Source organism: Poecilia reticulata, linkage group LG6 (genome assembly GCF_000633615.1).
Source record: "Poecilia reticulata strain Guanapo linkage group LG6, Guppy_female_1.0+MT, whole genome shotgun sequence".
NCBI classification, from domain to species: domain Eukaryota; kingdom Metazoa; phylum Chordata; class Actinopteri; order Cyprinodontiformes; family Poeciliidae; genus Poecilia; species Poecilia reticulata.
In genome coordinates this window covers 8,673,812-8,694,442 of record NC_024336.1, presented here as the reverse complement: position 1 = coordinate 8,694,442, position 20,631 = coordinate 8,673,812, and the positions used below count along the sequence as shown (strand labels likewise).

At 37.1% G+C, this 20,631-nt stretch overlaps 1 protein-coding gene and 1 long non-coding RNA gene across 2 annotated transcripts in view; one reads left to right on the top strand and one right to left on the bottom strand.

Moving 5' to 3' along the window:
• The window catches only part of LOC103465878 (uncharacterized), a 36,355-nt gene extending 29,700 nt beyond the window's left edge, over positions 1 to 6,655 (top strand). Inside the window, exons 3-4 of the long non-coding RNA XR_533865.2 lie at positions 353 to 454; positions 6,334 to 6,655. This is a non-coding gene — a long non-coding RNA (uncharacterized LOC103465878). The remainder of the gene's footprint in view (positions 1 to 352; positions 455 to 6,333) is intronic.
• A 1,443-nt stretch (positions 6,656 to 8,098) lies between these two features.
• cndp1 (carnosine dipeptidase 1) lies at positions 8,099 to 18,349 on the bottom strand. Its single transcript, XM_008411072.2, has 12 exons — positions 18,248 to 18,349; positions 14,627 to 14,737; positions 13,946 to 14,089; positions 12,165 to 12,327; positions 11,844 to 11,932; positions 11,507 to 11,704; positions 11,356 to 11,440; positions 9,727 to 9,887; positions 9,482 to 9,646; positions 9,264 to 9,405; positions 8,801 to 8,948; positions 8,099 to 8,251 (listed from the first exon to the last, which is right to left on the bottom strand). The coding sequence occupies exons 2-12, from the start codon at positions 14,735 to 14,737 to the stop codon at positions 8,173 to 8,175; spliced, it is 1,485 nt and encodes a 494-aa protein (XP_008409294.1). The 5' UTR covers positions 18,248 to 18,349; the 3' UTR covers positions 8,099 to 8,172.
• Between the last annotated feature and the right edge of the window lie 2,282 nt (positions 18,350 to 20,631).

Genomic DNA, 20,631 nt, shown 5'->3' with positions numbered 1-20,631 from the left:
ACTGAAAATATTGCATTTGAATTTTTAAAAGTTGAATTTTTTTATATGTTGAATTTTTTTAACACTGAAAAAATATATATATTGAAAATTTGATCTCTGAAATAGGAATGTGAATTTTTTTTAACAAATGAAATTTGCATACATGTACAAATAATGACACTGAAATTTTTTTTAGGTCAAAAATATATTCTGAATTAATTTTTAAATTGAAAAAGTAAGAACAAATATACAACATTCAAATTTCAGATGCATTTTTTATTCAAATTCTGATGGCACATAATTACTTCCATAAGGACCTCCATTAGAAAACGCTCAGCCGACTTTGGGCTCATCTTTTTCTGTCTCTCTGCAGAGCGGAGAAACTGCGGCGTGTTGGAAGAAGCTTAAAAGACGGACGCCTTCAACCGAGATGTGAAGAGAGTGTGTAACTTTCTAACGACACAAAGAGGAGGAGGTATGAGGTTTCAAATGGCTTTTAATGATTTACTGTTTCAGAATAAAGATGCACCGTATTGAAAATACTGTTGATGTTCCTGATAGAGCCTCAGCTCTAACTGCACAGAATCATCAGGGAAATAACTCATATTACTACACATTATATACAAAGAATAATACAAAAACATACCTTTTGGTATACATATGGAGCTGTTCATTTTCCCAAGTTGGCATACAGAACTTTTCATGGAGCATATCTAATACGTTTGAAAGAAAATGCAGGTTGCAGGTTGGAACAATGAAACACCCAGACGCAGTGCTATTGACATGCTATTAACAAGCAGCCAATCCAGGACCTGCATTTATTTTCCTTGCTGCTTGATTAGTTGTACTTCCAAAAGCAGAATTTAGGAAGACAGTAGATATTACCTTCTACGGTAATAATGCATAAACCTGTTTCTGATTCATGTCTAAAGCAGGTTAACAAAGAGAAGGAATGCTTCCCTTCAAATAACCCTCTGCTTCATTACTAAATATATATGTTATTTCAGTAACACTTCAGACATTAACACATGCTTTGCATCAGACATCCGTATAAAGCTTTTATAAATGTAAATGCTGACGTGCTATTAACACTTAGTTTATGCGCATGAAATTTTGACACCAAAACATCACACATAAACATCACCTAAAATAATGGAAAGTTATTTTGGGTGAGAAAAACACATCACCACCTCTTTCCTTCCCAAAAGATGATAGAGGCAAAAACTAATCATATGCTATTAATATATAATATACTGTGACCAGCGCACTTTGAGCACTTTGTGCACTGGTCACAGTATATTGGTCAGCATGCACTCACCAGAATTAAACTGCAAACTTAAATAAATCCATACATGTACAGCTTTAGGATTCAAATAAAAAATAAAAACAGAAATATAAACGAATAACAGAACTCAAATTATAGACGAAACAATGAGCAAGTTTTATTGCAACAAAACTATTTATTTACTGTGTCCTAGATATTTCATGTAGGAGATAATTGTAATCCTCTTAGTGAGAACACGTTTTTCTCATCATGCCTGAGGTGTCTGCTAAGCAAAATATTATCGGAGGGTGTGAGGGTTGGGGTGGGGTCTAATCAGGAGAAAAGAATCAGACAGACAGCAGCTGGCTTTTCTGCAGCACTTTGTTCACAGTGGAACAGGCTGGGATCGTAAAAATCTCTTGACAACAAGATGTTATTGCTTGAGGTATTGTGAGACGGCCGCATATGGGAAATATATATGTGTTTATGTAATCAAAGTCAGGCGCAGAGATATTAAACTGGAGAGCTCCTAAATAAAGATGCATGCACTGCAGTAACCTTCTGTGGTCTGTTTGTCTGCTTTTATTTCCTGAAGGCCCAGTCAGTTAGGCTGAACCCAATCACAGTGTGAATCTGAACTTCATTAACTTATGGAATAAGACAGCCAGTTTTAATTTTTATAATATAAAAATACTGACAAGTAGATTTTTAAGGCAGTGCCATTAATTTACAAATGATAAACATGATCAAGTTTAAACACTGTTTGCTTTGTAAAACATCAGCTAAGGGAAAATAAAAGAAACCTCTAACGTCCTATTGTCTGTGTGAATGTGTTACATTTAGTTATTGAAAATATTTCATTGTGTAAAGCAGCAGTGACTCTTAGTTCATTTGCAAATCATTTTTTGTGCTGAGTCCAGATTAACATAAAGTGATAACTGAAACACCATGTGAGCGGCGCGCTCAGATGGAGGTAAAGCTGCAGACACTCTTTCCCCTCACACCGTTGTGATGCTCTTCCTCTTCCATCTCTTCCTCTCCTTCCACTACCTCATGTCTCTGGTCACCTTTGACCTCCATATGGTCGGGAACACTTTTGTGTCACTTCATCTTCTCGACCCTTCCTCCTCATTTCTCTGAAGATTTAAAGCAACTTTACCTTGATTTCTCTTATTGGTGATTGTTGTAATTTACTCATAATGATGATCAAGATTGCTGTGACCAGTGGATGTGCCCACATCGTAGATGCAGTACTGCAGTACTTGCTGCTTAGAAAGGATGTAAAGCCTCTACATCATCTGCAGCTATTAATAGTCCCTCATCCTACAGAGAAAGATTATTCCCCTGTGGAAAGCATCTAGACGGCTGCCAATCTTTCAAAGAATACTTGTCTCAGCAAAAGGGCTGCAAGGTCAGACTGCGAGTTTAAAGAAATTGCAAAAAAAACCAACGAAAAAACAAAGAGCTTTTTCTGAGAGTTCTCACTTAGTATGCTAAACACGTCAAGTTCATAACAGAACAGTGAGGAGAAGAGCATCCAGTATGTCTTGGCTTAAAGTGTTGAAGGAGAAAGCTTTGGATCTGAGAAAACCACCAGACAGCAAAAAATAAAAGGCCATGTTTTTAAAACGAGTGGAGCACGATGGTGGAGGGGAGGTCATTTTGACTTGTTCCACAGCTACTGGACTGTGTTAGAGTTATTAAGTTGACTTCTGTTCACCAAAAACAGACTGGTGTCTAATATGAAGCCAATCTGCTTGACAGATGAGTCTTCGGGGTCATCATCAGGTCAATGATCCCCAACACAGCAGCTAATCTACATCAGCTTGACCAAAGAAGAAGAAATGAACAACATGCTGCAAAAGTCCAGAACTCATAATTGAGATGTTCTGATGACAAGAATAATGAACAACCACAAACCTCACATTGAAATTACGTTGAGTTCCGATTAAATCCTGGGGTGTGTTGAGCTTTTTACCCTGACTGGAATCAGAAGTCATTTACCCATCAGTAGCTGCATTTCCATTACAACAGGAAAAGCTGAAATAATTTTAAAACACACCAATTCCGTAAAAACACACGTTTTGAGAAAACGTTGTTGCACTGGGATCAGATGTTTTTTCAGCTGTACCAAAATAGATGAATTTCGCAAAGCTGCAACGGAAATACTTTTTTTTCCATCTCACAAGTCACATGATCAACAGCTTGATGTTACTACTAAAACCCTAAAGAAGACGACAGGAAGTGGTAGAAGGACGATGGTTTGTTTTTGTTTCTTTTATGTGCAGCTGGCTCCACCAGAACTCTCTCTGCATCACACAGTTCATTAAAAGTTTTCATTCCAATGTGTTGAATCCTTAGTTCTTCTGTAAAATTACCAACTGCAATTTCTCCACAACCCCAAAATAGAGTGAAATAGTCACTACCGCGTTTAAAGTGCTTGATGTTCCAAAGTCTGAACCTGACACAGACGTCTCCTCTGATTGGCTGATGCATAACGAGCGCCAGCATCATGCCTGGATTATGACTATATCTCATGTAGCGGTTTACCTCTGTCACTGCCATGGTCACATGAACAAACTTATCCATGTGCAATTTTAATTTAATTTCTTATTTAATGGAAACGCTGCAAAATAGTGAAATAGAGTTTTTTTTTCAATATTTGTCAAATGTAGGCTTGTGCACATCTGCAATGGAAATGCAGCCACTGTATATGAATGTGCTGAAATGAAAGCCACCAAAGTGTATTGTTTGGAAGTTCTGGAGAAAGATGGCTACTGAAGTACTGAAGGACAGATTAACAGTAAAGACAGGCTGTGGCAGCTGGAACAATAGCTGAAAACAATGAAACAAAAACTCTGTCATGTTTAGACGAGAAGTTTAAAGGAAACTTCAAATAAACCATCTTTGAGAAGATTCAGACCACTTCCACCTTTTCAGCTGGTGCACCTTTAACTGAGCCTGTCTGCATCCCCGCTGCCCCAATATGCTCTCGCCCCCTCTGCCTCCTCCAGCTGATAATCCCTCAGGCTACTTTTGATTGTTACTTCAAATCTTTCAGCTGTCTGAAAGTGCTTGTGAAATCAGCTAAACTGTGAGCAGAGTGGCTGGGTGGGTTATTTCCCCTCCCCACCACTTTCTGCACCTCTTCCACTTCTCCTTCACTCAAGTGTTTCCATTCATTATGTGCATGACATTCTTTGTCTGAAGGACATTGGCGGTCAGCCAGGAGTCTCCGCTGAGCCAGTCCAGGCGTTTAATTGAAACCATAAAAGAACTTTCTGTTGGCACAAAAGCCCTCATGTGGGCTTTGTTGCAATTAGATAGACCAGAAAGGCCAGTGAACCTGATGAAAGGGGATTAGCAGGAATGTGTTGCCTGGATATTATGTGAAGTGTGCCACGGCAGCTTTCAGAAGAATTAGTAAAGGCTTGACCTGTCCACCACCGGTCAGGGAAAAGGACAAGCTGATGACTAATTGAGTGAGAAAAGGCAAAGCTTAAAACCCAGCTTCACTACCAGACATGCGGAACATTGTGCACGCTGCTGCTAATCAGCTGCTCCCACCTACAGCCCAGTAAAGCACTCTGACACAGTTAAGGGCAACTTCATTACACGAGCTTGACCAGTGTGAAGGTTTAACCAACAGAGCTGCAGAGGGGTCACAGTGCTGGAGGGACGCCTGCAGTCCACATAGAATCATAAAGGTACATATGGTGATTCTTCACGCCTTATGAAACTGTAGCTGAAGCTGGAGATCACACTGTTTTGATGCCTGGCCATGTTTCTCTCTGTTTTTCATAACTTTGGCGGTTTTGATGCAAATTAATGAAATTTGGCCAGGTTGTGAATTATGCAGGTAAAATTAAACAAATGTAGTTAAAATAAGTTGATTATGATCATCGTAATGACACGTACGTACTATGGCAGTCTTTAAGAGAGCATTTTGTATGTGTGTGTGTGGGGGGGAGGGGGGACGTGTGTGAGAAATCCAACTGAAAAAAAAGAGGCCCAGGAAAATGTCCTTGTTTGCACCAGTGTCCCGCTTTGTTGGTGATAGTGGTTATAATAGCCCATTAAATGCCATATATATATTATTGACAAAAGTATTTGCTCACCTGCCTTGATTCATATATTAGCCTAAATGGCCTCCCATTCCTATTGCCAGATGGAGACAATCTGAAGGCCACATGAAGTTTGAAGGTCTGTAGTGACTGACTCTGCAGAACCTGACGACCTGTTCACACTATGTGCTTCAGCATCCGCTGACCCCGCTCCATCAGTTTACACGGCCTACCACTTCATGGCTGAGTTGCTGTCGTTCTGAAATACTTCCATTTTCTTACAATGCAGCTGATAGTTGACTGTGGAATATTTATGACTGAGGAAATTTCACAACTAGATTTGTTGCACAGGTGGCATCCTACCACAGTCCTGTGGGTTTGGGGAATGTTTATTATTAATTATTTGAAATAAATACAATTATTATTATTATTGCCATAAGAGTAAAATAAACACATAAATTACCACCAGTCCTATGAATAACTAATAAAACCAAACTCTGTGTTTGTCAGCACCATTCATTAAACCAGCAGTTGTTTATTTCTTTACCTTGAACATCATTAATTGTGGTACCATTTAAAATGACGTTTTTCTGCTGATCAGAGGGATCATGCCAGATTCTGATTGGTAGAAACCAGATGTTAGGCCTCCCAGGGATCTGGGGTTACAGTTTTACTAAGTCTCCTCTTGCTGCAAACCTAGTTTTTCTGACATGATTGGAGTGTTCCCACTCAGCGGGGCTGCTTCAAGGTGGATTAGGGCTTTCTGCTGTGAGACCCAAGTTATTCTCAGCTTCATCATAACCCTGTCCTCAATTCCAAAGCACTTTATAAATAGATGAGCAAATAGAGCGCTGCTACATTTATGGACTGGGCCTTTTGTTTCACAGAGAAACTGCGAGATTTTTTTTTAATTGGGAATTTTGTAAAAGATGAACTGCTGCAGGGCTGAGGTCAAGATTTTAAATGACATATTTCCAACATGTACTTGCTGATTAAATTGATTTGCCTTTTTTGTCTTTTCTTTAGGTTAAATCGGTGTGAGTGACCTGTTTCACATCAGATCATCAGCCTGTAAAATGTGAAAGCAGAACTCCTGTGAGCAAACTGCCCCCCAGTGGAGAGACTGTGAATGACATGGAAACTGGTCCCAGTATCTGTTGAGGCTCCAACCTGGGTATTGTCGCAGCTATGTGTATGAAGGTAATCTGTACTGCAGAGGGGCGATGGGTTCAAATGTTACATAATCTTTGCTGGTTCAGCAGGTGTCGTGCGTGTGTGTTTCTGTCCATGGAGAGAAGTTCTCGTCACACTGCCTCTGCATCGTCTCAGCGCCGTGGTGAAGGCCTGTGTGGGTGGGTGGGTGGGGAGGGTCAGCTGGTGTTGTGAATCAGGCCGCTGAGGTGTCAGGGACGGCTTCTTCACAACACCAGGGTTCCTCCCAGCCATTTCCTGCTGGAATACATGAGCGATCTGCAAGAGAGCTGGGCTGAAATAAACCCTGAAGTCATTTCCAAGGTTGGAATAAAAAGCACTTTTCAGTCGGATATAAATCGATACAACAGCCCATGAGTTTGCTTAGATTTTTGTTGGAATGTTGATGTTATTGAAAACTATTTCACAAATATGAATTATAAACTGAACTTGACTTCATTAGCTGCATTTCCACTGACCATATAATTGCAAAAAATGTAATTACAAAAATAACTTAATGGAGTTAGATAGATAGATGGAGACACGCCAATTAAGAAAAAAAAACTACTCAAATTTTTTAATTTAAAGATTTTTGCTAGATTTACTTAAATTTGTGTATTTTACAAAACTGCAATAGAAGCACTTTTTTGCATCATGGAAGTCGGATATTACTACTGACAAAAAAGAAGAAGACAACGACAGGAAGTGGTAGGAGGATGGTGACACTGCATGGTTTTTAAATATCACGTGAACGGACTTACTATATGTATGTGTGATTTTAATTGTGTTTTTTATTTCATAGAAACACTGCAAGAATTGTGTTTTTTTTTTTTAGGTCGGCAGAATACCGATACATTTTTTGTAATTCTATTCCATTTGTAATGGAAACACATCTACTGTTTGATAACTACCATAAATGTGGATTGGATGTAATTGACTCGAAATCTGTCTGCATGATTGAATTAAATTGATGTTTTTTGTAAAGTATCTTGAGATGGTCACATCTTCAATAAACTGAATTGAACACGTGACCATTTTATATTGATCAGCTTTCTGACCAAGGTCCTCAATCAACTGGCTTTACCAGTCAGACTCCAGTCAAGTTGCAGAAATGTCTGAACGACGATCAGATGAACCTGATCTCAGTTCTGAGTCTTATAAAGAGTGTGACTACTTATGCATGTATTATGTTTAAATATTTACATTTTTAAATAATTGTTTTAAATATTTGATAAGCAAAATAAACCTTCCACTTCAATTTTAATAAATGACTCAGTGAACAATGTAGTTTTTGACTCCTTATTACCACTTATTATACAACATGACAGAATCTTTTTCAATTAAAATGTATACACAGTTTTGTATTTGTTTTATTTTTATTAAATGAAACAAATGCAGTGTACTACAGGACTGCATGATCTAGAACATAACTAACACTAATTATACATGGGGAGGGATGAAAATAACCAGAAGAAACAAGGATGGATAGATAGATAGATAGATAGATAGATAGATAGATAGATAGATAGATAGATAGATAGATAGATAGATAGATAGATAGATAGATAGATAGATAGATNGATAGATAGATAGATAGATAGATAGATAGATAGATAGATAGATAGATAGATAGATAGATAGATAGATAGATAGATAGATAGATAGATAGATAGATCAAACACTGGTCTTGTTAATCTGGGCGACTTCATTCAGGTAGGCGATGAATAACTTGGTTCCTTCGATGTAGTTGTACCTGCAAAATAAAAAAGAAGTCTATTTTGTGCATTTTTAAAAAAATATTCAACTCAGTTGCACATCCTTTTGAATTAAACTATGCTATTTTTAATAACTGCACAGTGTTTTATTTATTAATTTTGCCCTTACTGTACACTGTTACTAATAAATTAATTTTATATACTGTATTATATTTGTTCTTTATGTGAATATACATGTGTCATTTCCTGTCACTTTCCTAATGTTACACCAGATGTTCCCCACTGTGGGACAATAAAGCATATTTCTATTTAATCTTTCATTCAGAAACCTCAGTGAGTCTCCACATGTATCTACATACAAATGATTTCAAAGGAGGAAAACTAAACTTTTAGAACCGACTGACCAAGTGGCTGAAATTAATCTGAAAGAAAATATGTGGAGTCACATGAGGGCACACAGCTAACATTATACCCACAGCTTCCAACAGTGTCCTTGGGCAAAAGAGACCAAAACTGAAAAGAATGAAGCTCATCCTGTGAACAAAAAAGGAAATTAGAGTAGTTGTTAGGCATGAAGTGTGTAAAACCTGCTCATTTTCTCATTCTGGGAGTGCATTCCATCGTCAAAGCCTCCAATGGGCATCATGATGATGCTTTTTCCCGTCACATCCTGGAAGGTTCTGGCAATGGGGATGGTCCCACCTTCACGGATTAGATCAGGATCCACATTGAAAACTGAAAGAGAGCCAATATATATCATGTAGGTATAACTCAAATGCAAAAACTCTTTGTCTATTGTATGATCTTCAGTGTTGAAAAAAAACAACAACAATGTATTTTCAAAAACCCTAAATACTTTTACAATTTCACAAATAAGCACAACATCTCTCGTCAGCTTTATAAGCTTCTGTAAAGCCAAACAGTTCAGGTAGAAGAGAACTGAAGTAAAACATATAGCTGTGTGCAGTACAGATCATTTTTTCTATCTATAATGGCTCTAAAAGGCTGTTGTAGGATCCAGTCCCTGGAAAGCTGAAGTAGCTTTCTTACCTCCCTTGATCGCTGCCTTTCCAGCCTCATACAGAGGGTGCTTAGTGTCAGCCAGCCAGGGCTTGGCCCCAATCACCATGGTAACTTTCAGCTTGTTAGGACTCCTTCTCTTAGCAAACACAGAGTGAAGGTAGTCGGACACCTAAAGCACAAAAAGGAGACGCTAGTAAAGCAAAACACGACATAAATCAACTCTCTAAAGCACTCATATATGCTACCTGTTTCTTGACCGCCGCTGGGTCCATGTCAGGGACTTGTCTTATTGAGAACTTAGCAGTGACCTTAGCAGGGATGACCGTCTTTGTGCCGGAGTCAGAGAAAGCCCCTTCTATACCATGGATGGAAACGGTGGGGTAGCGCCACCTATGGGCCAACAAGTCCACCTTTTGGAAGAGCAATACAGAGACTCATTGAGTCAGGAGACAACTCTTGTTTTTTTTTTCCTGACTTGACTTTTTACTACCTTGTTGTTGTACATGAGGTGGCTGACGCCAGTCTTGTTCTTGTAATTGTCCACGTCAAACTCAATATCCTGATACATTCTCCATTCCTCATCCGACAGAGGAGCCACTGCTTCCCGGATCCCTGGAATCAGAATCTTTCCACTGGGGCTGATGAGTGTGTCTGAGAGAAAAGTGACCATGAAGCAACTCAGGATTTTTTAAAACTATTTTCTTCTGTAATTTACCCCAATATAAAACATTAGCTGAGGAAAGCATTCAAAATTAAACCATAGTTTACGATAACTGACAAGTTTTATTTTACATCCCTGTAGATAAATTTTGGCCCATTCATGTTTGCAGAGTTGTTTTAATTCAGTCACTTTGATTTGCCCCTCCCCCACATGCTACTGCATTTCACTCAGTTTGAATTTGACTAGATCGTCCTAAAACTTCCATTTTGATTTCAGCTGAGACCAACATAGTATCAACACTAAGTTTGACTATTGGTATGATATTCTTTTTCTGAAATGCAGTTAGAGTCAAAGCAGATGTAATGGGATACACAGCTTCCAAAGAAGTTCCACTTTTGTCTCTTCAGTCTACAGAATATTTGTCCAAACGTTTTGAAGACTGCCAAGATGTTTTTTTGTGTGTGAAGATCAGACAGCTCTTTTTGGTCAGAAGTTTATTTGCCCTTTTCTGCTACTTGTTCATTTTGTCTTCATTTCTGGAATATTGTTATTTTCCAGAAATGAATTAGTGGTTCTCTGGACTCACTAAAAATGGTTTTCGTTTTAGATCAGTAGATCTCAGTAACCTTGTTTCTCATCTGCTGTCCACCTTCTTTATTAGCTTTAGATGTGATGGCTTGCTTTTTAAAGTCTTTTAGCACATTTCATGTTGAAAGGAAGGTTCTGTTGAAGTGATGTTATTCTACACGTCTGGGATTAATCAGGTCTGGGTGTGCTCACTGAGATTAAACTCACTGTTTTTTAACATATCAATTAATTCCTGATTTAACAAAAAATGGGTAGCAATGACTTTACCATAGTTTGGTTTAGATACATTTTTCCCTTGATGAATGAAATCATTGTCTAAAAACAGTTTTTTATATTTGCTCATGTTATCTTTGATAGTAAGATAACTATCAAAACTGTCAGAAACATCAGCGTGTGAAAAACAGAAAATTTGGAAACCAACGGTAGCTAGTAAATACACCAGATAATTTACTGTAACAACATATAGGTTTGAACATTTTTTCAAAATTATAATTTCTTACTGAGGATATTTGTCAGGAGGCTCTTGATTTTATTTTTAAATCTGACAAAAATGTTGTTTGTTTTGTTTTTTTAAATTGTACAAAGCACAAACTACTGCAAAACATATAGGTACCACATTATAAACCAATTCAGTTCAAATTTCCCTAACTTAGCTGGCCATTTCTAAACACTCAAGTATTTTAGGGGATGTTTTCCATAGAGATCAAAGGGTTCTGCTCCTTTAGCCCTTCAGCTAGTTCACTGGGGACTGTTTCGATGAGAAATCTTTATTCTTAAAAGAAAACAGCTGTATAAACTACCAAAGGCAACAGAAAAACAAATGAACAGGGCAAAGTGTGAGGATCAAAGGAAGACGCCCTTTAAACCCACCAAGAATGCCAATGAGGTCAGTCATTGGTTCGATCACCGTGCCTCCATAGACACCAGAATGTAAGTCTTGTTTAGGGCCTTCAACCTACAAACACACAACACAGTAAGAATCAGATACAGAGAGAAAAGTTTCAAGAAAGAATTCTACAACCTCAGCAAAGAAGTAGCAGTTTCCTCTGGTGCCATAGGTTAAGGCTGGCCGTCTGCTCAGCCAGCCACAGTCAGAAATGACGATGTAGTCCACATCAGAGAAGAAGGTGTCTCTCTGCGCCAGGATCATTGCATCCAGGCCGTTGGAGCCTGTCTCCTCCATACCCTCAATGAGAAACTTCACATTCACTGGCAGCTCCTGGTGGATGCCAGAAGTAAGAGTTTAAGAACAATTGCAGTAATTGTTTGACATACAGAAATATAGCCATTTGAAGTTAAAACTATGTTTACATAATACATAATAATGTCTCTATAGGGGTCGGTGTGTTTTCTCTCACCATGCTGAGGGCTTGGTAAGCCTGTACGGCGTGGATCCAGGCCAGAACCGGAGCCTTGTTGTCTGATGTTCCTCTTCCGTACAGATTACCTGAAGGTACAGTGCCATAAAACATATTTATCTATGACACTATAGCTAGAATTCGCCGTAGGTCAGGAAAATTTAAATGCAGATCACAAATTATGTCATTTTTGAGATGTTTCAAACAGCCATAATAGTTATCTTTGACTGATATATGAAAAATAATTCCACAGGAAGAAATCATCATTTAATCAGTTAAAAATTAGTTAAAAAGCTGTATAAAGAACATAAAGGTGGCTACCGTTGATGTCTGTCAGGTTGTAGGGATTGGTAGCCCAGCCGTCCTCCAGCTTCGCTGGCTGAACATCCACATGACCGTAGACACACACTGTGTGTTTGCTGGGGTCACTCCCAAACTGAGCTGTCACTACTTTTGGCAGTGCTATCGTCTGTCCACTTGGAAGCTGCATGTACAAAGGCATGGTTGATATTCACACATTTCTACAAAATGATACATTAGCCCCAGATTTGCAAATTATATGGCACAATGTGAACCAGTACCAGGGGGTGTTAATGTATGTTTATGTATTTGGCAGGAGCTTCTATCCAAAATAACTTACCAATGAGGAAATGACAATACAGTTAAAACAAAAGCTTACTCCAATTCAAAATTTGCAAATACTTTATTGATCCCAAAGGGAAATTAAATGTTGTAACTCATTAATTTAAATTCTTCAAAGAGTTATTTTAGATAGTGATGATGTTGGCAGGAAAAACGTCCTGTAGCAGTCTGTCTTACAGTGAACCTGAATAAGCTTCTGACTGAAGGCACTCTGTTTTTCCAAGACAGCCTCATAAAGAGAATAGTCAGGGTTGTCCATAATTTTCTTTATTTTACAAAGAATCCTTCTTTGAATCATCATCTCCAGAGGTTCCACAGCCGTCCCCAGAACAGAACCAGGACAGAACCAGCCTTCTTTATCAGGCTTGTTGAACCTTTTTTAGGGCCCTGTTCTGATGCTGCTGCCTCAACTGATGACGGATGAATAGTTGACGCTCTCAACATAGACTTATAGAAGATCTGCAGTATCTTGCTAAAAACCTTGAAGGATCTTAGCTTTCTTAAGAAGTCCAGTCTTCTCTGTTCCTTCTTATAGATGACTTCACTGTTGAGTCTCCAGTCCAGTCTGTTGTCCAGATGAACACTGAGGTATTTATATTCCTCGACCACTTACACTTCTTCTCCCAGGATGCAAATGAGGTTTGATCTTGTTACATCTTAACAAGATATAACAAGAAGATATCTTCAGTATTTGTGAAGAACTCTTCACAAATAGTGACAAGTTTATGATATTGTTGTTTTTGTTCAATCAGAATGAGACATCATAGGTTTAACTCTCATGGGAGGTATTTTCAGATGCCTTTATCCAGTCATTATAACAATCTAAAGAAACAAAGAGCTAAATTATTTAGTTTTTACACAGCTTTTCCTTTTACAAGTGACAATTACTCTAGGCTGGTACTCCAGGTGTTTGAACTCTTTTATTTTAGTTGATGTTTTAAGTGAACTTAATCTCCTGGCATAACCTCCTTTCTGATCAAATTCAAAGTACCCCATTAATTCCACCTTTCATTTTATTGTTCTCGTTGCTAAATAAATGTTGGATCATTAACTGGTTTTCCATAAAGTGGCTGTCATTCGGTCTCAGGTGGAGCAGAAGCGAAAGGTAATTGGTGAGCAGGGCACAATGAAAGGCTGAATGTTTAGATTCAGTTTGAATATGGGATGCTTTTATCCAGAAGGTGATGCTGTAAATTGGGTTAACTTTTGAAAATGTTTATGAACCTGCTGTTAACTGTTAGCTCCTGGCCTTCAGAAGGTTTGTACTTGGCTGTTCTGGTAAATCAAGCTGTAGTTTTGTCATCTCAGGTATATTAATGAAGACATATACCTGTCCAATTGAGCAACCCCTGCAGAATTTTTATTAGCCTACTGAAGTAAAGACGACAAACTCCAAATTCTCAAAGAGAAGTTAAAAAAGGGAATCGCTTTAGCAGAGACCTGGGGGTTTTGTCACTGACCTCTTGCTCTCCGATGTCGACCAGTTGTACCATCCCTCCCATCAGTCTCAGCTTCTCTGCCACCAGCTCCATCATGCGGTGCAGATCTGGTCTTCTCAGAATGTTGCTCGAGTCACTTTCAATTGCAACCCATTCCCTCAGAGCCTGGCGCACAAATCAAAATCTCATTGTGAATGAGCTATAACTTTTAATCAATCCAAAGAAAGTTTATGTTGATATAACAGAAAGTTATTCTGTTGAATAAGTGAGGTGAGTCCTCCTGTAAGCAACTAATACCCATATCTTCAACAAATCACAATTTTCTTCCTCCTTTTATGTCAGGCCTGTCCTCACATACCTGTGGACATGAACTGTGGATCGTTTTTATGAAACAGAACTCAAACAAATGAAATCTCTAAGGACGACCTGCTGTCATTGTGCACTATGGTGGAGACATAACCATAGTCTAACCATGTTAGGCTGAAGGTGAGCGGAAGATCCTGCAACAGAAAACCATCTCCGACTTTTATTTGAGCTTTTTGTTAATAGATGCAAACTGCTTGCATTCGCTGGACCCAATGTGTGTGGTTGATCAACATGTAGTCAGAGCAATCAGCTTTGGGGAGAGATGAGGCAAGTTGTATGTCAAAAAGATGAGCAGTGAGATGGAGAAACAGCACCATCGGTATTTCAAGTTGTCACCTCTACATGTTCTTCCTGATGGTCATCAACGTACTGCGCCAGCTCGGTATACTGAGAAGCCTGGCCACAGGAAATGACCAGCAGGATGAAGGGGACAGTTTGAAGATTCATCTAGTGGAAAAATTAAAAATCAAATGATAGTGGGAGTAGCTTGTTGGAAAAAGAAGTTATCACAAATCATCTTAAATTAATAACCATTACATCATAATCTAACTGAATATTGAAGTATTTCTAATTTAAAAATCAAGCAAACAGATACTCAGCTATTATCTGTACAGTATCTCTCAAAGGTGTACATAACCTTATTGAACTAACAAAAATTGACTAAATAAAATAGGTGACTTTAGTAAAACACAAGAAAACTTAAAACAACACATTCTGTGCTCTAAGAACCCAGGTGTAAAAAAAAGTATACTTTAGTATAAGCCTACTTCAAACATACTTAAATTTGTGAAAGTACACTTTAAGTATACTAAATATTAAGTGTACTACCTATAAGTATATCTGAAGTATATTAAAAATACACTTGTACCAATTTCGAAATTAGAACTTTAAACACACTTAAACATAATTGTACTAAAATACACTTTTAATATATTAAATAAAAGTATACTTTAAGTGAACAAAATATGAATTGATATGTATGAATTTTTAAGTGCCTTTAAGATATATAACTTACGTTGGTTTCATAAATAATTATTTTATCAATTTTATTGTGACTTCTATGATTATTACAATAGGAATCATTCAGCTTCATGTTATAACTGCATGGAGGCTGTTTGTTGCGACTTATACTTTAATTCATAAACTTAACCTGGTTTTAATTAAGCTCCATAAGACAGAGAGACTTTGATATTGTGAGGTGGTTGTTGTTCTAACAAGTTCATCAATGATTTTATCTTCAACATATGTTTGCAGTCTAACTAAGCAAATGAAGATGAAAGAAGAAGCCAGAGAAATCGGGTGTTAGAAAACCTAAAGACTTTTCTGTCTCAGAAGAAGCTCTGACTCCACCAGATCACCAACCAGCTCTAAGGATGAACCTCCACATCGTCTTCATGATGTAAGTTTGTTTTTTCAATGAGGAGCTAGCTACATTTTCAACATCAAAAACTGCTGTGTTACCAACACTAAGTGCTTAATAAACATGATTTGATTTAAAGGTAACTGGAAATATTTTTTCTCCTTGTTAATCTAACATTTTTATTTGTTGTTGACTTTCAGGGCCCTGTGATGGACTGGTGACCTGTCCAGGGTGAACCCTGCCTCTCATCTGATGGCTGCTGGAGATGGGCACCACCAGCCCCCCTCAGCACCCTGCAAGGATCAGTGTGTTCAGATCATGGATGGAAAGATTTTAAGGTAGTTTGTCTCCTTAAGTCCACACTTCAAACAGCTTCATAGTTAATGCCAACATCAACTGATTCTATGACATTGTTGACTATTTTTTTCTACTTCTAACATAAACAGGCAAAGACATCCAGAAATGTTTTTCCACCCCAGGCATCCGGTCCCAATCATCATCAGTTATTATGATGTCACATACATGGCGAGTCCACAATGTATTAAAATTGTAAGTATTATTTTTTTATTTGCCATTTTTCTGTTCTCTTTAAATCCAAATACTTTCTCTGTTTAATTGCTCTATTGTTCTTTTTTGTAGGTTCCTGTAAGGTGCAGTGAACGGGAATGTTCTGTCATTGATTCTCACTGTCATGTTTTATTGTCACATTTAAATTTTCATGTTCATGTGTTCACTTTTGATGTGTAAACTGATCATTTATGAAAAGTTCATAAAGTTGTGAATAAAATTGGACAATTTTAAAATGTCGATAATAAAACAATATTTTAATTACCTTGGGCATCTTGTGTAATTAATTTTTCCATGTAATTTTAGCCTAAAACAATGTAAGTAGTTATGCATGTCATGTACAAAATAGGTACGTAGGAATAAAGACTTTCACGAGTAATTAAAATTGTRGTTTATTATSAATAGCAGGAAATCAAAAATAAAAATTAAGTGTAATTTAAATACATTACTAATATATTAATAGTATATTTAAAATATATTTGAAGTATATGAAATATATATTTTTAATATAATTCCGAGAGAATTAGTACTCAAAATATAATATCAAAATATAATAATAAAGCTCTGAAATATTATATTTAAAAAGTATACTTTCAGTACACTCTAAGTACACTTGGAAGTTGTTCCAAAAAAGTACGTATAGTATACTAAAATATACTATTAGTTGTAATTTAATACTATTTAAATACTACTAAAATATACTAAGCACAAAATTTGTTTTTCCAAAATAGTACAGTTTAAGTACATCGATAAAAGTATACTTTTTTTCACCTGGGAATATTTAATATAAACATATAAGCATACTTACTCATTATTCTTGGTAGGTAATATTTATTTTATTTTCATTTTAAATGTGACCATCATTACACAGCTTGTCTGAAGATCCACTATCTGATGACTTCATTAGGATTTAACTGAAGTGCAAAAAATGTATATTTATTTAAAAAGTTTTTTGTGTTGGCCTTTTTTTAAGACTCTTCAGTTGGTGTTTAAATATTGTCATTAAAGTGACCCAATAACACAGAATTACCTAGTAATATTTTCTAATATCGTGTCGACTTTTAACATTTCTGACACAGAAACATGCAGGCTGCTGGCGGACCACCCAGAGACCACAGCAGGTCGTCCAACTTCACTTAGCAGGTTGTCAGTGAAAACAAGATGCAATATGAGACAATAGTGAGGAAAACCAGAAACGGGTCAAGGATGTTGCCGTGAGACCAACAGTAGGACTAAAGGAGCTCCAGGAATTAAAGTACTAGTTGTGTTCTACATGGAACAACCTGTTCCCTCCGTATGTAGTGGTCCAAGATTGAAATGTAGAAATATTTTTTCCACAGAATACTCAAAACACATTTTCATGCAAAGTGAAAACCTTTGGGCCACAGATCCAAAACATCTAATTCACAGAGAACAGTTCTGCACACCTTTGATGGTGTAGATAAAGAAAGATTATATTTTACAGTATTAGACTCTAAATCATTCCAGATTTGATGGAATGATGCAACCAGAGTCCAGAACTGAATATGGCAGAAAATCTGGGTGGTAAACAGTGGATAATTTAATTTGTTTCCATCTGAAATATCTGCAGAACATTTGAAAAGCAGAGTGGGAATTCTGATTAAGATGTGACATCCTGACTGAATCATAAAATGGTATTAGAAGATGTTTCAACAAATCAAGTTTCATCCAAGATTAGGGTTTTTATTTTTTAAATCTATTTAATGTATTTGTTTTCAGCTGAATTATATAGATCAATTTAAAGGTAGAGAACATTTAGAAATTATTTGAAACCTTTAACATCTACAAAAGCATTTTAACATGGATGTGGAAAAATGTTAGAGCCTCTATAACCAGCTGCTCTGCTGAGTCACTCCATCTCACTAAGTAGCTTTTAAACAACTTTTACAACTTCTGCCTGATCCCTCTTAAACGTTAATAACTTTTCAGCTTTATCTTGCTACAGATTAAACCGTATTTCTATATTGATGAACATATATAATCTTCACAAGATGAATATATTTCCCTACCTTCTCTTAGATGCAGTGGAAACAGTCTTATCAGGCCCAGCAGCTGTGGCCCCATGTTGCTGGTGGGACATTTATACACATTCCCTCATGCTGCACTCTTACCGGGCCCCGGGGTCACGCTGTCAAATGTTTCCTGACATCTTGCCAAGACAGCAGACAAATGACTTTTTTCTTGCTGAGAGAGACAAAACTCCACTCAGATCCATTGATCTTGGTCCAAGAATGTGCTTGGATCGACGGTGGGGGGTTTGTGTTTGGGGGGAAGGGGAAGGGTGCTCGGAAGGACAAAACATCATGTGAAACTCCTAATTACTGTGCTTCCCCACACACATAACAAGTTGCACAACGGACGACCCCCTGAACTAAACCTCAAAGGAATAGCCGTTTCTCATAGGGCAATGTGAATTCATGGGAAATGATAAATGGACCAAACTTTTCCAGTGATATTGACCACTCATAGCGTTTTTCATTAGAGTCACATTCACCCATTCGCACTCACAAATGCATACATATTTACATACCGATACATAATTGATGATCTCTGTAGCAGGAGTTACAGGACAGAGGAGAGGAGGTGCTGTGCTGACTTGGTTCCAGAATGGACTCATTATCCCGGAAATCTGCAAAACCCAGATCAGCAGCGAGGACTGGAACAGATTTGTATGTGTGTGTTTAATAGTCAGCTAATACTATGCATGGTTTCTGACTGTGGGGCACAATTTTAATATCTAAAATATAAAGTATATATTAATAAAAATGAGTCTTGATTAACTCACTAGACCAGATATAGAGAAAAGTGTATTTTCAAGCAATGTAAAATTTTGATCTGGACACCTGAAACCACCCCTCCAAAAATTCATCTGCATTGTAAGGAAACCCAAGTTTCTTTTAGTTTGAATCTTGTTTTTTCATTCACTCTTTTTAATACGTATTTTCATATTCTGAAAATGTCTTGGTTTGTTTAATTTTCCGATTGTATGTTTTTATATTGAAATCTTTTTTTCTTCAGATTCCAGTGTTTTCAGTTTCTGATGGGTGAAAAGGTTGAGGCCAGCGTCCCCTACCCGTTACCCGTTACCCAGGTCCCTGGATTAACTTTCATGGGAGGTAGCCTGCATAAGAAATGATGTAGGCACCGAATATTATTATTACTGCTGTTATGACAAATATTTTCTTTCTGTAATTATCCTCACAACTCTTAAAAAATATGGATAAACAGATTGGACGTTGTTACACCTAACAAGATAATGGAAATCTCTCACTTTGTTGATAATTCATTGCTTTCTGATGAGCTGATAGCGCTTTATGCCAAATCTACACAGGAGAACGAACAGCTGAAAAAGCAAATCAAAGTCAGTGTTTATGAATTTATTGCTACATTTTATCTATAAAGCCTCTTCTCTTGGAGTAACTGCTCAATAACGGTTCTCAAGGTTTCCCCCAGAAAACTGTCTAAGCCCAGTGGTTGGGTGCTACAGGGCAGCCATTCATCCAGTTGTGTCTTTGAGTTAAATTTTTTTTTTAAAGTTGACAGGAAATTTGAAAATATTCCTTGATAATTATGTGTTATTGAAAGACTGGAAGATTAATACCTGAACACCAACTATAAAGTTTTAAAAATGCAAACATTTAAAAAAATAAATAAGCAATGGTGTAAAGCCTTGTGGCCCGCCAGGCTTATAATACACTGGGGGAAACTCTGGTCACCATATCTTTAATTCTCATTTAAGACGCATAGTTAAATGTTTGATTCCTGGTCTATCAGTAGTCTGCTGAAACTGACTTGTTAGTGTGAATTTCAGGACATCAGAATCTCTAAAAACTGAAAGATTTTGTTTCATTAGCTTTAGACATCGCTTTCCTTGGTTTTCTGTGTCATTATTGTCATCTATCCTAAATAAATCTTTAAAAAACTGCTCTCTTAGTCAGACCTAATAAGGTAGATGCCTCCGCCATCTTGGAAAGGTTGCCTGCTCTGTGTAATCTGTTTGGCAGGTGTAATGAATGGTTTAATCAGACATAACTCACTGAATACTAACCTGATTTTCACATTTTCTTTCCTGAAACTTTATGCATACAGTCATATATATGGACACATGGGTCAGTATATTCTTGGTGGGGTTAACAGTAATGCAATATTCTAAAATTATGTACAAAAAGTATTTTGCAAATCAGTCACTCATATTTTAAATTTTTTAAAGATTTTATCTATACATTTGTATATCTATGTATACATACAATCATACAAATATAGAAGTGATTAATTATTCAAACTTAATACGAATAGATTATTTATAATTATATGCACATGGGTGAACTATATAATACACACACAATCGGTTATCTGTGATGACACAACCATATTTACATATGTATAAAGTTGC